Raw genomic sequence first — 18171 nt, 5'->3', positions numbered from 1 at the left:
CCATAAAGGCCAGGCAGTGGTGGCATACACCTTAAATCCCAGCACTCTGGAGGCAGAGACAGATGGATCACTTCCAGTTTAAGGCCACTCTGGGCTACAGGAGATTAATCTACTCTAAAAGAGAAACAGAAATAGGCAGTGATAGTTCACACCTTTAATCCCAGTACTTGGGAGTCACATGCCTTTAATCCCAGGACTAAGAAGTTTGAGACAGGAAGTGATAGGGTTGGATGGAGAAAGGAACATAAGATGGGAGGAGACAAGAACTCAGTCCCTTTTGGCTAAGAAGTTGTTGAGGTGAGAAGTGGCTGTGGCTTATTCCTTTGTCTCTCTGATCTTTTAGCATTTGCCCCTATATCTGACTCTGGGTTTTTACTAAGACCAGTTAGGATTCATGCTACAGAACATGGCTAAAGATGACCATCAAATATCTTTGGAGAAGTGCATTCTGTGGGTAATATTTATAGTCTACTAATCTCTGGACCTTTTCTGGGTCCCGTGTCTCAACCATCAATGAGGGGATGAGTGTCAAAGACTCAAATGCACCTTGGCTGTTTCTCAAAAAAAAAAAATCCTGTTTACTCAATGAAAAGAGTAGAGTTGCTGAAAGCTGAATGAGCTGTAAAAATTGTTCAAAGTATATAAATGGCTATAATTGTGATTGTAACTTTCTTTGGTTCATGAGATAGTTATAATTTATTTGAAACCTTTTCTTGGCTAATTAATTTTCTTGGCATGTCATGGCTTAGGGCATTGTAAAAATAATTCTAAATTATTAATATTATAGCCATTTTGACTAAAGTTAATATCCCTTTAAAGAGTACTTACTAAACTTAGAAAACTGGATGCTGAAGACAGATCTAAGCAGCTGTAGATATGGCTCAGCAATTAAAATCATTCACTGATTATAGCTAGATATCCATAGAGTCTGTATAACAGGCAAAGGAATTAATTTGAAGATAAAACTCTACAGCCTGAAAAACTGAGCTATGGTCCACATGGATCTTCTTCCTGGTCTAAGATCTGCCTGGTACAACTCAGCATCCAAACCATGAGAGATCGAAGAAAGTGTCCAGTACGTGAGTCCAAAGTCTTAAGTGTCCCAAGAGGCCACACTCCAGGAACATGTAGGTCATTGGCAAGTTAGTGTAGGAGTTACCTGCTGCCTCTCTAGGAATGGTGCTTCAAGGTCATAATCAGAACAGCTATCCACTGCATCCCCCCTTTTTTTCTAAATAAGAAAGTTCTAACTTAATACAAAACTATACACAATAGGAATAATTATCAAGTATTGTCCAAGAGAGATAAAGAGTAATGACATAAATAAAATGACAACCAACAAGAGCCACATTAAGTAAGAAACATAGTAAAACCCAGAGATGTCAAGAACATAGTTAAATGGCATATTTCATAGATTACTGCAAAGGCTGTCCTATCCTGAAGAATCTGGACCTAGTACTTAAAATGTTCTAACTAAGATACAAGAAGATTATAATTGTAACTATCTAGTCTTAAACTCCGTCAAAGTCCTGAGAAGGAACATAATAATACCTGAGAAAATGGGAAATGCATGCAAGCAATTTTCAAAATTTTCTGGAAGAATAGTCAGAGACAGCTGGCAGCCTGGACAGTCAGCTAAAGTTTCTCAGCACTGTTGGGGCATCCACAATGGCTACAGGTCTAGAATATCTGACAGGCCATTTTCAGAAGCAGGAATTTTAAAAGACCATCTTACTCTGTTTTGGCAAGGTTCAGTAGTCGATTTTCCTTGTGTCCTGCTCATGCATAATAAACAGCATTCATTCTGTCAGCAGTCATGGCAAGGGCAGTTCTTTGCCAAGCAGGCCATTTTGCGCCAAGAAGACAAACTTCTATATGGAGTGTCTTAGAAGACCAGCATTCTCTCAGGCCCAGATGAGTTCTGCCAAGAGCAGTCATGTCTCATGTCAATTCTAAGTTATAAAAACATTTAAATGCCATATTCTCTGGGTCTATGAAGTGTTTGAAGATTACCTATCCATCTGATCTATTTTTCTGTCAATCTGGAAAACATAACTAACATAACTATAGAAATGACAAGCATGGGTGACTATAAATCTGTAAGTCTTTTTATCTAAATAACCTAAGGATAAAGGCTTCACATTAACAGGGTAAACAGTCTGTAAACAGATGATTTGTATAAGGACAATGCCTCAAAATTGTGACAATACACAAAATATCTTAAACAGAGGTAGATATGTATAATGTAACATGCAATATGAAAACAGTATCCTTAATATGTATCAATACACAGAGGTAGAACATACATATAGTATGATAAATATAATTTTACATTTGTATCAATATACAAAATATTTCAAATAGAAGTAGGAGTATATGTTTAATAGAAAAAATATAGTTTTGTATTTATATCAATATACAAATTATCTTAAATATGATTATAAAAATAGCTTACATTTGCATCAATATATAAGAATCCATAACAGTGAAAATTATTTAAGGCTGATATTTTACTAAATTAGTTTACTAGTATATATAATAATTTACCTTAACATCCTGTACTTATCCATAGTTCAGTCAGTAGAGCATAAAACTCTTATGTGTAGACAGCAAAGATGGAGACTAGATCATCAGGATTTCACATCTCACACCTGAGGTTGGAAAAATACAACAAATGTACAGTATTAGTAAGTTTCCAGGAACTTCCCTGGAAGTTCACACAGCTTTCACAATACTGACTTATAAAAATCTATACTGATATCTTTCTTAGTTGCAAAGCAGAGAAGTATCTGGTGCAGCCATATTTGATGGGAATGGCAAAAGTCATAACGTCACAAAGCCGCCACAGCTGCTTGACAGGGATCCAGAAAAGCTGAGCTGCGTAATGACCACCATGCCACTTTTGGGTTTGATAACCCCATATTGGATGCTTGGAGCAGGGGGTAATATTTGTACAACTTGGAGAAACTGGATGGATGGGAAATTTCTTAAGAATCATTTATGCCTTCTCCCAGGAGTACTGCTTCTAAGCTTCCCCAGGAAAGTCCTGAGAATACTACCCCTCTCACTTTTAGGGAAATATTATTATCTACTTGTGTCTGTGGTAGTGTCTTTGGGTGTATACGTCCAAGAGGGTTATAGCTGGATTTAGTGTAGATCAATTCCCATCTTTCTGAGAAACATCTAAGTGATTTTCATAGTTGTTTTAGAAGTTTGCACTCACACTAGCAATGGATGAGTGTTCTCCTTAACTCCACCTCCTTGACAACCTGAGCTGTCACTTGTTTTATTCATCTTAGCTAAGGATGTTGAACATTTTAAGTGTTTCTCAGCTACTTGAGTTTCTACTTTTGAGACTTAGCTGCTTAAATCTCTCTGGACCCATTTTTAACTGGGCTATTTATTTTCTTGCCATCTAGATTTTTTTTTTTAGTTCTTTATATATTTTGGATATTAGCCCTCTTTCAGATGTGTACTTGCTAATTTTTTTTTTCCCATTCTGTAGATTGTCATTTTGTCTGAATGCAGGTGTCCTTTGCTATTGTTTTTTTCAAGACAGGGTTTCTCTGTGTAGCTTTTCGCCTTTCCTGGAACTCACTTGGTAGCCCAGGCTGGCCTTGAACTCATAGAGATCCGCCTGGCTCTGCCTCCCAAGTGCTGGGATTAAAGGCGTGCGCCACCACTGCCTTTGCTATTTTTTAAACCACCAAAAAGAATGTTGTTATTGGTCAGTAAACACCTGTTCAAATGTTTGCACGTAAGTCTCTTGACCTTCATTTACTATACTACATTGTCTTAGTTATGGTTTTTATTTTCTTTGAAAAGACACCATGGCTTCTGCAATTAATAAGAAAAACATTTAATTGTGGAGACTTGCTTAGAGTTTCAGAGGTTCATTCAATTATCATCATTCTGGGGAGCATGGTGGCATGCAGGCAAATATAGTGCTGGAGGAAGAGCTCATACTCTCACATCCTGCAGGCAACAGGAAGTCAACTGAATCACAGAGTGGTATCCCAAGCATAGGAAACTTCAAAGCCCACCCCAGAGTGAAACACTTCCTCCGATCATACCATATCTACTATAACAAAGCCACATTTCTAATAATGCCACTAATGAGATTAAAGGGACCAATCGCATTCAAACTACCACATTCTACTCCCTGGCCCCCTTAAGCTTGTAAGAGTATCATAATGCAAAAAGTATTTAGTCCAACTTCAAATGTCTCCATAGTCTATCACATTCTCAACAATGTTTTAAAGTCCAAAGTTCCAAGTCTCTTTTGAGGTTTATGTGATCTCTTAACTGTAATCCCCTGTAAAGTCAAAATAAAAAACAGATCACATACATCCAGCATATAATGTCACAAGTAATAGATTGTCTTCCCTCATCTCAGATAATAGTTTTCTCAACTGATACAGTAAGGCAGATCAAGGCAAATGGAAAAATTATAAGAAGTGGTTGATTTGAATAAAGTAACTCCCAGGCAGGTTTTCTGGTCCCAGAGATTGAGCCCAGAGAAGGCACCCATCCGAATTATAGCAGGGAGATTATATAGATTATAAGCAATAGATGATGATGAAGTAGCCAGCTGCCCAAGTTCCCACCTAAATCATTCAGCTCTTGACCGTACTTGGGCACAAACCCAGCTTGTGGTGGACACATCAAAAGTCAGAAATGCTGTGTCAGATGATTCCTTCAACAAAAGAGAGACACGGGTAAATATAGAGATACAGAATGCAAATTCCTCTTCCAGATTCATGAAGAATATATGGCATTTTTTAACAATAAAGGGAAACAGTATCTGTAGTTTATACCTAGATAGTGAGGTCAGTAACAAGAATAAACTCTGCAACATCTCTAATTAGGGACAAAGAGATTCCACTTCAGGAAATTGTCTGGGATAAAGCAGTCAACTTGTGTCATACAGATCCTTGAGTTAGGATCTTCAACCACCCACCTGGAGCTAGAGAAGTGTCTGGAGACAGCATCATTTGAATTCAGTTCTCACCCAAGGAAATCTACTGCCTTAAGGAAGAGGACCCACGGTAGTATTGAGCATGAATGTATGAGTCTCAATTCACCTGGAGTCAGATCCTGTGCCATACTGCTTTAGAAATTGTGGGTTTACAGACCTGCAGGACACTCTACAGAATATGTGATCCTATTATGTTCCCAAAGTCCTTATCACTAAGCTTTCTTTGATGACATATATGTCCATAATCACGTGTATTATAGTACCCAGCCAGTTTGATATTGGCATATACATCAGAGAATTAATAATTCTCTGCTGTAAATAAACAGCATCTGGAAACAGAAAAGTTGTAGTGCAGCCTACCTCCCTGACTCTATGTTCACGTTTGACTGATCAAAATTAGAGACATATCATCAGGACTCTTCTGTTTCCTACCTTCAGACAGTATTTATTCTCATACTTCTTTGTGAAAACTTTTACTTTCCAGTGTGCTTTGAGCACAAGTAACTCCAGGTTAGTTTATTGTCCAGGAAATGGCACAGATCATTACTCAATAAGTAAAGGAAAATTTTTCAGAATAGGGACTATGGTGTTTTTTGTGTAAATAGAATACAAGAAAATAAAAAAAATATTATTTTTGACCACAAGTAATTTTTGATACATGGTATAATTCACTATGTATCTCAGGGAAAAAGATAATCAGAACTTTCTTGAGTTAGATTGCAGTTAGACACTTGAAGGTATTATTTTAATGTCATATAAAGGTTATTGAAATTCTCATTTTACTATATTGATGAAGTCCATGTATTTTCAAAGAATAATTTTAGAAAATAGTATTTTAAACAATAAATGCCCTATAGATAGATGATTTAGAAATCTCAGTGTTAATTTTTCTTAGAATCCAAGTCTCCTCTTTGCATTTTGTGGTGTGAGATTCTTGGGCTTCTCAGAAGGCAATACCATGAGCTCCATGTCCAAACTAATACATATCTGAATACAGCCCTCTGCACAGCTCTGACCCATCATCCCTGCCTTTAGCACCTATTTTAATCAATATCTAGAAAGTTCAAATCATGGGCTGAAGTGGCGCATTAAAACAATGGATTGTATTCTTGCTATTGCAATACACAGAAAACACTGCTAAGCTGTGTTCATTAGTTGTGCCGGTTCCACACAGTGACCACTGAAACAATTGAAGTGCCCACAAAGGGGAAGTCAATACTAACAACCAAGAAAGTGCTAGCATCTTTATAAGGAGAAAAATTGGACTGGGATAGAGGTCTCAAAACACAATCCAAAACAAAGCAGATAGAATATTTCTAGTATATTTCATCCCATTGTTCATAGTCCATTTTCTAATGTATTCTTCTAATGTTTTGCGTTTATGCATAAGTGCACATGCCTGCTATGGTGCAAGCATGCTGATAGAACAAATTGGAGTAGTTGATTTTGTGATTCAGGGAGCTCAAATCCAAACCCCGGGTGGTGAGGTTTGGTGGCCACTGCTTTTACCACCTGAGCCATCTTGATGGCCTCATCATAGGGAATTATGAATACCCTGACTAATATGGCATACACATACAGTGAGGATGTGCACAACGATACATATTAGCAACAAATTGCATACATTTTACAAGAAATTTTCATATTTATGTTCTTAGTGAACATATTATGTTCTTAGTTTTTCCTCTTTCTGATTGCCATAAAGAGGACACTAGCTCACATTAGCTCTAAAGGCTAAGTTTATTTCCATTTATTTTCTTTTTTCTTACTTGTCCTCATAGAATATAATAACTTTTTTCATTATTAAGAAATTTTTTATTCATTTTACATACCAAACACAAATCCCCCTCTCTTCCCTCCTCCCACCCCTCTAGCCTTCCCCCCAAACCACTCCCCATTCCCACCTCTGACAAGGTAAAGCCTACTAAGGAGAGTCAGCAGAGCCTGGTATATTCAGTTGAGGCAGGTCCAAGGCCCTCCCCCCTGCATCAAGGCTGTGCAAGGGGTCCCACCATAGGGAGTGGGTTCCAAAAAGCCACCTCCTGCACCAGTGATGGATCCTGACCCTACTGCCAGGGTCCCCTTAAAGAGACCAAAACTACACAACTGTCTCACTTATGCAGAAGGCCTAGTCCAGTCCCATGGAGGCTCCACAGCTGTTGATCTAAAGTTTATGAGTTCCTACTAGTTTGGTTTGTTGTATCTGTAGGTTTCTCCATCATGATCTTGATTAGCCTTGCCCATTGAATCACTCTTCTCCATTCATAGAAGCATTTTTTTTTTGTAATAGCCAGAACCTGGAAACAACCTAGATGCCCCTCAAATGAAGAATGGGTAAAGAAAATGTGGTACATATACACAATGGAATACTCCTCAGCAGAAATAAAAACTGACATCATGAAATTTGCAGGCAAATAAAATATCATCCTGAGTGAGGTAACTCAGACTCAGGACAAACATGGGCCTTCATCTAGTAACTGATGGAAGTAGATGCAGAGATCTGCAGACAAGAATGTAATTTCTTAATTCACATTCAGAGACTCCCCTTCAACTTGCTTCAATTCCTGGTGTTGCTTAAATAAAATCCTTGAGCACTAATACTACTGGATCAGATGTTGTCCTTTCCTAGAATAGCCTGAAGGAAGCCTAGAAGGCTGCCCATTCTTCTCCAAAACTCTGACCAGTACACACACCTTCATGAAAATTATGTCTGTGGTGTTGCCTCAGCATACCAGGCAGTGTAGATCATGTATATCTGTATTCACTTAGAGCCAGCCTTTCACAGTGGAGTCCATCTGACCCCTCCTGTAGGCAGCCTTTCTGTACAGAGGAGACACTTTATGTCACTTCTCACTTAATGGTATGCTTTTCCCTCCCATTGGTACTTTTCACACAGCTGTACCAACTGGGGGATTTGCATATTGTTCCCTAGGGTAGACCTCTCCTTGCAAGTCCAAAACAAAAGCTAGTTCCTCTTTGTGTTTTGAAGATGTAGGACTCTTCATATCAAGTTCTCAGAATGAGGTGTCTTGCTCAGCTCCTAGGACTGCTTGTGTTCTGGATCCCTGGTGAGGAGAGAAACAATTATAAAGAAGGAAAATGTGAAGGGATGGGGATTTCTGGGGTCCTCCTGATGTAAATGCATGTTCTCTCCATGTGTGAGATTGCCACTCTTGTCCTCCAGGAATAGGCTAGTGAGGTTTAGAGGGTAAAAGGAGGAGAACCTGTGGTCTTGTGGTAACTCTGACAAGTACCAAACTTCATAGTCTCGGTGATTTCTAGAGAGCGTCTGTGTTGTCTCTACATAGGTATTTTATGTGGAACATTTTTATAATATGAATGAAAGTCATGAACACCATAAGTAGAAAATATATAAAGAAAGGAAATCATTTTAAAGTATCATTTTTATGCATAACCTTTCATTGCTCTGATTTCAGGAGCCACTGAGGCTATTGTGATGACACAGGACACATTCTCCATACCTTTCATTCCTGGAGAGTCAGTTTCCATCTCCTGCAGGTCCAGTAAGAGTCTCTCCTATATAGTGATGGCAAAACTTACTTGCATTGGTACCACCAGAGGCCAGGCCAGTCTCCACAGCTTCTGATCTATGTACTGTCTAACCATGCCACTGGAGTCCCAGACAGGTTCAGTGGCAGTGGATCAGGGACAGATTTCACATTGCAAATCTGTAGAGTAGAGGCTGAGGATGTGGGTATTTATTTTTGTTGGCAAGGTCTAGCAAAACCTCCCACAATGACACAGCCATGAACACAAACCTCTCAGCCTGGGGAGGCCAGCTGCTAAATGTGTTGTTTGTCTGAAGAACATCATAGCAAATTCTCTAAGTTTGTACAAAAGAAAACCAGCTGAGGAAGAGCTTAGAATAGTTTATAGCTGAGACTTTACAATGGAGTAGGGGCTTTTCTTCAAATCAGGTACCACCTGTCTGTTCTGACACTGTTGGGATAATATAAGTAAACGGAGGAGCAAGGGAGTCCTTCCAAAATGGAAAGAAAGGGAACACTGATTTATAGAACATCTTCATCTTGAACAAGACTCCTTAATTTTGCTTATCGCTTGCTTTTTATTTACACTTTAACCTTCTCTGGGTATCCCAGAGTTGGAATCTCTGTGCCCCTAGATCCTTGTATTGTTAGGACTTAACTGCACCTCAAATGTGGCAGTACTGTTGAAAATGCCCTACATGACTCATGGGTCCAGCACAAACAGGGCTCTCAAATGGCAAATAGAAGGATTACTATCAGGTAAACAGAAACCTAAACTCAGCATTCTTCAGAAATCTGGTAAAGTGGTTTCTGTTTCTCAGGAAAGCCATTATTTCCCTTTTCTGCTTCCAAAACTCTAGGACCTCAGGCAAATGGCATCTAGTTCTTGATTAACTAAAACAGCCTCCCACAGATCAAAGTCCTTATGCTGACTCCCAGGCTGCTCTTGCCTGCACCCCACAACCAGATGCTACCTTCCTCCAATAAAAGAGACAGGGCTATTCTCTGAGGCAGCCTGAGAGTTTGGGTTCCCCAAATATACTTCTTTATGCCCATATAGTTGTCTAGTAGGATGGTTTTATTAGCCTTGATTATATTTATTTATTTTTCTTCTCAAGGAGCAACACTGGGGAAAAACAAACAAACAAACAAACAAAGCAAAACAAACAAAACCCCTCATTTCTTGGCTTTCCACAGTTACCCATCCCTCTCTATTTTTAAAACTTTCAAGATTTTATTTTAAATGAATTTATTTTCTTTCATATATTACATCCCAATCACAGTTTCTCTCCTTCCTCTCCTCCCAATCCCTTCCTCACCTTCACTCTCCCCTAGATCCACTCCTCTTCACTTTTCCCCTCAGAAAAGGGCTGGCCTCCAAGGGATATCAACTGAACACAGCATGACAAGTTATAATAAGAGTAGGCACATACCATCATAATCAAGGCTGGAGAAGGCATCCCAGAAAGAGAAAAAGGTCCCAAAAGTAGGCAAAAGAGTCAGAGACAGCCCTGACTCCCACAGTAAGGAGTCCCACACGAACTCCAAACTACACAACCCCAACATATATACAGAAGACCTAACTCAGACACTTACAGGCTCCCTAATTATTGCTTCTGTCTCTGTGAGACCCTATGAGTCCTGCTCAGTTGATTCTGTGGGTCATGATCTCTGGTGGTATTGTGTTCCCCAAAATATTGTGTACCCTAATAAATTTATCTGGGGTCAGAGAACAGAAAAGCCACTAGATACTTAGGATAGGCAGTGGTAGCACACGCCTTTAATCCTAGCATTCCAGAGGCAGAAATGCATCTATCTGTTCAAGGATACAGCCAAGCATGGTGACTCATGCCTTTAATCCCAGAAAGCAAGCCTTTAATCCTGGGGAGTGATAGCAAAAACAAAAAAATATATAAGGCATGAACCAGAAACTAGAAGCATTTGGCTGGTTAAACTTTTAGCTGGTTAAGCTTCAGGCTTTGAGCAGCACAGTTCAGCTGAGATTCATTCTGGATGAGGACTCAGAGGATTCCAGTCTGAGGAAACAGGATCAGCTGAGGAACTGGTGAGGTGAGGAAGCTGTGACTTGTTCTGATTCTCTGATCTTTCAGCATTCACCCCAATACCTGGCCCCAGGTTTGTTTTTATTAATAAGAACTTTTAAGACTCCTGCTACAATGATCTTGTGGTGTCCTCCACCTTCTGACTCCTACAATCCTTCCTCCCCTTTCCACAGGGTTTCCTTCCTAGCTCCACCTATTGCTCAGGTGTGGGTCTCTCTATATATGTGGTCCCATCAGTAGCTGGACAAAGCCTCTCTGATGAAGATTATGCTAGATTCTGGTCTATGAGTATAGCAGAAAATCATTAGGAATCATTTCATTAACTTTTTTTTGCCAATCATCTTATCATCTTTGGGTCTATTCTAGGTCTTTACACAATCCAAACTCTGATTCCTGGCAAATGAGATAGTGTCAGGCATGGGCTACCGCTCCTAGCCTGGTGTGAGCCTAAAGTTGGACCAGTCATTAGTTGGTCATATCCACCATTTCTGGTCCACTGTTCCCTAAGCACATGTTTCAGGCAGGACAAATTGTAGGTCAACGGTTTGGTGGCTGAGTTGATAATCTCATAGCTGTTTGGTTACCAAAAAAAATGGCCAATTCAGGCTTTATATCCCCCTTTACTCAGAGTCTTCACTAGGGTCAACTTCATAAATTCTGGCTAGTTTTCATTGCACATGAATTGCCTCCCATTTCTAAGTGTCTCTCACAGTACTCTCTCCCTCCATACCTCCCAAACCCTGACCCCTCCTTTTCCCATCCCCAGTGACCTCCAGTCCATTCAGAAATCTAGTCTATTTCCTCTTAACAGAGAAATTCATGCACTACCACCCCCTTAAGCCCTCCTCATTACCTAGCCTCTTTGGGTCTGCGCTGTAGCTTGAGACAAAGTTAAAGAAATGGTTAACATCCTTAGTCGTCAGAGAAACACAGATCAAAAATACTGCGAGATTTTACCTTGCCCTGTCAAAATGGCTAAGATCAAAACCACAAGTGACAGCTTACAGTCTTGATCTACCTAATCTGAAATCAGGTAATCAAATTGGGGTCCCCAGCAAAAACAATACCTGCCCTAACCTACTGGGCCATCTATCCTGACCATCATTTCATATTCCTTTAAGTAAAGTGCATTGAGGACAGTTCATTGAGACTAAATTGTTAGGGATGTCATGTCCCAGAGTATTACTCTAAAACTTATGGTAACAATTGGCAAACACATACTTAAAAGTTAAGTAAATAATTTCAGCAGAACAGTTTGCACTGACTCATGCATTCTCATGCTGTTGCTAGAAGCTGAGGAAGTAGAAGAGCGGCAACTAGAAGGAAAACTGGGTAAAGAAATAAAGTCAAAGATGTAGGGGGTCTTTATTATCAAGAGCCACGGAGGAACAAATAGAAATAAACAGTAAGCAATATTCCCAAACAAAACACTTAGGGAAGAGACTAATGTCACATTTCTTTTCTAACATTTTAAATAATTTCAACTATTTTATCTGAGACCTAAACACAAACCCCACAATTTGTAATAGAAATCTAGTTATTAAACAGATAGATATGTACATGGCACATAATTTTCTCTTTTATAATTGTATATGCTAGCTCTATTGATTTCAATTATTTTTTACTTTTGAATTAAATTATTTAATATTTAATGCCATTACACGATACTGTAGTGATATTTTATTTGTGCTAAAATGTGGTGATATTTTATTTATGCCTTAATAAATAAAGCTTGCCTGTAGATCAGAGGAAAAAGCCAGCCACAACACAGAAGTCATGAAATGTTAGCACATGCTTTTAATCCTATCACTTGGCAGGCAAGATCTCTGTATGTTCAAGGCCACACTGGAAACAGAACCAGATGTGGTGGCACATGCCTTAAATTCCAAAACTAGTTAACCTTGGAGGTATGGAGGTCTTTACAGATAGACAGGAAGTGACAGAGCTGTGTAGGAAGAGGAAGTGATGTAGCTGAACGGAGAGAGCAGATCAGATGGCAGAACAGCAATGCATATAGACATGGGTAGACCGGAAGTAACTCGCATTTGGAAGCTGCAGAGTTGGTGAGGTAAGGTTGGCTGGTGGCTTTTCCTATTTCTCTGATCTCTCTAATGCTTTCACCCCTATATTTGACTCCATGTTTTTTACTTGGTAAGACCATTTAGAAATTCATCTACACAATACTCTTTGATCATCTGTTATCATGGCTGCCATCCTGTAACTGTCTTTCTAATCCATGTGAAGCTGACAAAGTTTTCAAATATTATTCAGTTCAAAATTACCATAATGGATTGGACTATGGAGGAATTAACATGTTTTCCCCATTTGGAGAGTACACTAGCTGACTAACTTCGCTGAGTAGCTCTGACCTATCACCATAGTTCCTAGGGACAATCTCCAAACAAGACCCAGGGTACTATGGGTCAGAGATGATTACCCTAAGGTATTAAAAGTTTGAATCTATTTTTGTTCACTTCAATGGAGTTCTCTTTTTCCTTTGACTCCTTTGATATGGATATAATACAGAGGGCTATGTGGGGCAAAGAAGTCTATTTTACTAATTGGATATAGGAGCTGTGTAATAATTCTGGAGGTCTGTTCTAGATTGCTTTTTATGGTTGTGCTAAACACCATGAGCTAAAGAAACTTGGGAAAGAAAGGGTTTATGTCAGTGTAGTTCCACCTCACAGTCAATTGTGAAGGGAAGTCAGGGCAGGAACAGAAGCACAGGCTATGGAGGAGTGTTGTTTGCTCACTAACCCCCATGGTTTGCTCACCTTTCTTTCTCATACTACCCACCACCACCTGTTCAGTATTAGCACTGTCTACATTGAGCTGGGCCTTCTCATATCTCACATCAATCAAGACAATACCATAAATGCTTGCTTAGAGGTGATTGTGATAGAAGCATTTTCTCAGTTGAAGTTCTCTCAATCCAGATGTCACTATCTTGTATTAAATTGACAAAAACAAAATAAAACCTAACAAAAAAAATCACTCAGAACAAGGCTTCCATCAGATTTTAATAACACATTACCTTGAGTTCCAAATTCTATTTCTGAAGTATAACATTTCTATTTTCTCTTAACTTTGTACATAATAGCTAGAAACTCTCTAGCTGTGGGAAAGAAGTTTATCTATTGTATTGGTTGGTGTCTCTGTGTGTAAGCAGCCATCCATGTATGTGCCTACAGGTGCTGACAAAGGACAGAAAGGAATATTGGATTCCCTGGAGATGGATTATAGAAAATGGTGAGCAACTTCACATAGGTGCTAGTTGTAAAACTCGTGTTTTGGAAGAATAGCAAGTGCTCTTAACTGCTGAGCCATCTACCAATCCCCCTGAGAAAGTTTATGTCAAAACATCATACTAAAGCCATTTCACTGTATGAGCTGTTGAGAAATCTCAACAAATAAAAGTGCCTGCCACCAATCCAACAACTTGAGATTTTCTTAGACTAACATGGTAGGAGAGGACTGACTCTTATGCATTGTCCTCTGCAATCCATGAGTGTACCATGAAATGAACATGCCTCTACACACATACGTATAAACATAGTAAATAAATAAAACTAAAAAGATCATTTAATTAAGGTATAATTACTACGTGAAACTTAATACATATTTAATTCATATAAAATTGAGTTGGAATACACCTGTAAAGTATCATTTTCCACAAACACCAGAGGCCCATCAATCACTTCCAAAGTTTCCTCAAACCATATATTATTCCAGGTAAATTATTTTCCACCTCCTTTAAATTTTCACAGTGAACACTTCAGGATACTCCTTCCCAGTAATTTATTTTTTCTGCTCCCTAGAGAAAAATTCAGTGGACCACAGGAACAACTGCTCTTAAGTTCTATATTTAAATTCTTAAATGAAGAGCTTTTTTTTTTCTTTAAAATCAATGCAAGAGAAGGAAATGCATAATTATCAACTCAGAGAGAGTAATTGCAAACATACATCTTCATTTTCGCTCTTTCCAGTATGTCTGTAATACAGCATTTATTGAGATTCTGGCCTTGAACAGATTGACGTTTTTTAGCATGTTCTTTTTACATCAAGCACCAGATTTTGTTTAGATATTGTCACCCCTGACATAGAAGATATTATATGTGATTTTGCAATCATGAGAAACCTGCAAAACTCTTGATCTTATCTATACTGCAACACTAACCCAGGCCTTTGCATATTGCTCCCTAGGGAAGAACCACCCTTGCTTGTCTCAGATAAAAGCTCAATTGACTTCTTGTGGTGACTGATCAGTCACCTCAGACTGCCTCCTCAAAATGAAGTTGCCTGTTCAGCTTTTGGTGTTGCTGTTGTTCAGGATTCCTGGTGAGGACAGGGGGAAGTGAGAAAGGATGATGGGTAGGGAGGATGAGCCCTGGGTCGTACATGTGTTTTGTCCAGGTATGAAAAGACATGTCTTATCCTCCAAGATGGGGCCTGTGATATTAGTATCGAGGAGATGGAGGTTCCAAATGAGAGAGAACCTGGACTATAATGCAGATTATGACAAAGATGGATGGGGATGGAATAAACTATGCCAAGAATCCCTTTGGGCTTTCAATTTGCTTGTTTTGTTTAAAAGGGAGTTATACTATATAAAGTATTGCATGTTAATATAAACTTCTGTTGAAATAAATATAAAAAACTATAATCACAAAGATCGTTCCTGAAGTTTGTTCATAAATTTCTACTTCTTTCTTATCATTTTAGCTTCCAGCAGTGATGTTGTGGTGACCCAAACTCCAACCTCCCTGCCTGTCAGCCTTGGAGATCAAGCCTCCATCTCTTGCAGATCTAGTCAGAGCCTTGTACATGGTGATGGAAACACCTATTTGTATTGGTGCCTGCAGAGGCCAGGCCAGTCTCCAAAGCCGCTTATCTACAGGGCTTCCTACCGATACTCTGGGGTGCCAGACAGGTTCAGTGGCAGTGGGTCAGGCACAGATTTCACACTCAAGATCAGCAGAGTAGAGCCTGAAGACTTGGGAATTTATTACTGCATGCAATATACACATTTGTCCCACAGTGATTCAGACCCTAACAAAAACATCTTTGTAGTGGCCCAGCTGCTAAGTATGTTCCTCATCTGTGTAAAAGAACTGCTGAGGAACACCAGATTACTGGTTGCGGCTGGGTACCTTTGAGCATGAGTGCTGTGACTACAACTCCACACTAATGTATTCCTGGCTTCATCAGATGCAATAACAATGATACTGCATCTTCATTAGGAGAATAGTGAACAGTTGCTCTCTCAGCAACCAAAATGAATGATAGGGTAAAGCTGAGTGAAAACTGGATTTGATAAATCATGTTTCAATTGTTTTATTTGAGGTATGAGTGGCTCTAGAAGACCTGAATAATTTAGACGTGCATAGAAGCTGCATAAACAGCATCTACTGAAGTTTGTCAAACCCTGGAATCTATCTCAAGGTGGTAGAGGAGGCAGGAACATGGGCACAGAGCCTTTTCCCGCAGTGCCTAATCAAGCAACAGAAGCCAACATCACCAAGCTTTTCAGAGGAGGGAAGATGTGTATTGATCCTGAGGTAGCACTGACGAATGAAGAGACTGAATGACTCATGGAAAAAAAAAACTAAAAAATAAAGGCTAGATGAAGGCCTGTCACTATCCATCCCCCTGTAACCAATATTAATCTTTTTATTTCATTTAATAAATTACTTAATTTTAGAAGTGAGTATAAATTCTTTTACTTATCCCCAAAGACACAGGGCAGTAAGTGAGCCACAGGTTATATAGAGTCTCATACTAGGACTTTCTAATTTTGTCCATGATAAAATCACTATGATAAGGTCAGGTTGTCCATGCCCTTGACCTTAGCATGATGTTGAAGGACTCTTTCTACAGTGTGATTGTGAAAAATGAAGTGGCATTCAGGAGAAAATTTACTTACTACCATCAAACTTCATAGTTTTCTTTAGGGTCACCAACTGGATCAGGCCCTCTGAGTGGGTGAGACAGTTGATTGGCCTGATCTGTTTGGGAGGCATCCAGGCAGTGGCACTGGGTCCTGTGCTCATTGCATGAGTTGGCTGTTTGAAACCTGGGGCCTATGCAGGGTTGCTTGGCTCGGCCTGGGAGGAGGGGACTGGACCTACCTGGACTGAGTCCACCAGGTTGATCTCAGTCTGTGGGGAAGGCTTTGCCCTGGAGGAGATTGGAATGGGGGGCGGGCTGGGGGGAAGGTGAGGGGGGGCGGGAGGGGGGAGAACAAGGGAATCTGTGCCTGTATGTAGAACTTAATTGTATTGCAAAATAAAAATTAAAAAAAAAAAAAAAAAGACTTCACAAGAAACATGGCACCCCTAAGAGCTTGACTTTCAACATGTAATTTCTAAAATAATAAAACTAAGTTTTTATTAAAAAAATATATGAATTTTATATTTTCAAATTAGTACAAAAATTATGAATGATAACTTAATACAGTAGCAAGATAAATTAAATTTATGTACATTATACAGAATTTTAACACCTATAAGGCAATTACCATAAATGCTACCACCAATTTAATTGTACATTTGTGTGTCTTGTGTATGTGTGTGTATGAGAGAGAGAGAGAGAGAGAGCGAGAGAGAGAGAGAGAGAGAGAGAGAGAGAGAGAGAACAAGGAAACAAGGGCATCAAAGTCAACATCTTGTACATGGTAGGCAGGCTTTCTATCACCTAGCTAAATATCTTGTCCTTTGCAGTCTTAAACTGATAAATGAAAAAGCTTAAAATATTGATGGCAATAAATGCACTGTCTGTGACCTTAACACTCAAAACTTTACATACCAAGTGAAGTCTGTAGGTATACATGGTACAGATTCTAAGAATGCTTCTCTCATGTTTCCCTGAAAATCATGGATGTGTATCTTGAATTTCTTCTTTTTGTTTGTTTGGTAATGTTTGAGATTGTAATTTTTTTTTTTTTTTTTTAATTTTTATTTTGCAATACAATTCAGTTCTACATATCAGCCACAGATTCCCTCGTTCTCCCCCCTCCCGCCTCCCTCACCCTCCCCCCCCCAGCCCGCCCCCATTCCAATCTCCTCCAGGGCAAAGCCTTCCCCACAGACTGAGATCAACCTGGTGGACTCAGTCCAGGTAGGTCCAGTCCCCTCCTCCCAGGCTGGGCCAAGGAACCCTGCATAGGCCCCAGGTTTCAACCAGCCGACTCATGCAATGAGCACAGGACCCGGTGCCACTGCCTGGATGCCTCCCAAACAGATCAGGCCAATCAACTGTCTCACCCACTCAGAGGGCCTGATCCAGTTGGTGACCCCTCAGCCATTGGTTCATATTTCATGTGTTTCCGTTCGTTCGGCTATTTGTCTCTGTGCTTAATCCGACCATGGTCTCAACAATTCTCGCTCATATAAACCCTCCTCATTCTCGCTAATTGGACTCCCAGAGATCCACCTGGGGCCTAGTCATGGATCTCTGCATCCAGATCCCTCAGTAGTTGGATGAGGTTTTTAGCACGACAATTAGGGTGTTTGGCCATCCCATCACCAGAGTAGGTCAGTTCGGACTGTCTCTCGACCATTGCCAGCAGTCTGTTGTGGGGGTATCTTTGTGGACTTCTGTGGGCCTCTCTAGCACTTTG

General features: G+C 39.7%; 1 gene segment (V, D, J or C); it reads left to right on the top strand.

The window, feature by feature from the left end:
• The first annotated feature begins 14842 nt into the window (after positions 1-14842).
• LOC131906347 (immunoglobulin kappa variable 2-29-like) lies at positions 14843-15709 on the top strand. The segment is given in 2 exon segments: positions 14843-14891; positions 15276-15709. Coding segments are annotated over 2 exon segments (483 nt in total).
• Positions 15710-18171: the final 2462 nt, after the last annotated feature.

The sequence above is a fragment of the Peromyscus eremicus genome, chromosome 3 (assembly GCF_949786415.1).
Source record: "Peromyscus eremicus chromosome 3, PerEre_H2_v1, whole genome shotgun sequence".
In the NCBI taxonomy this organism is placed as follows: domain Eukaryota; kingdom Metazoa; phylum Chordata; class Mammalia; order Rodentia; family Cricetidae; genus Peromyscus; species Peromyscus eremicus.
The sequence above is the reverse complement of the archived record's forward strand: the minus strand, read 5'-3'. Positions and strand labels throughout refer to the sequence as shown.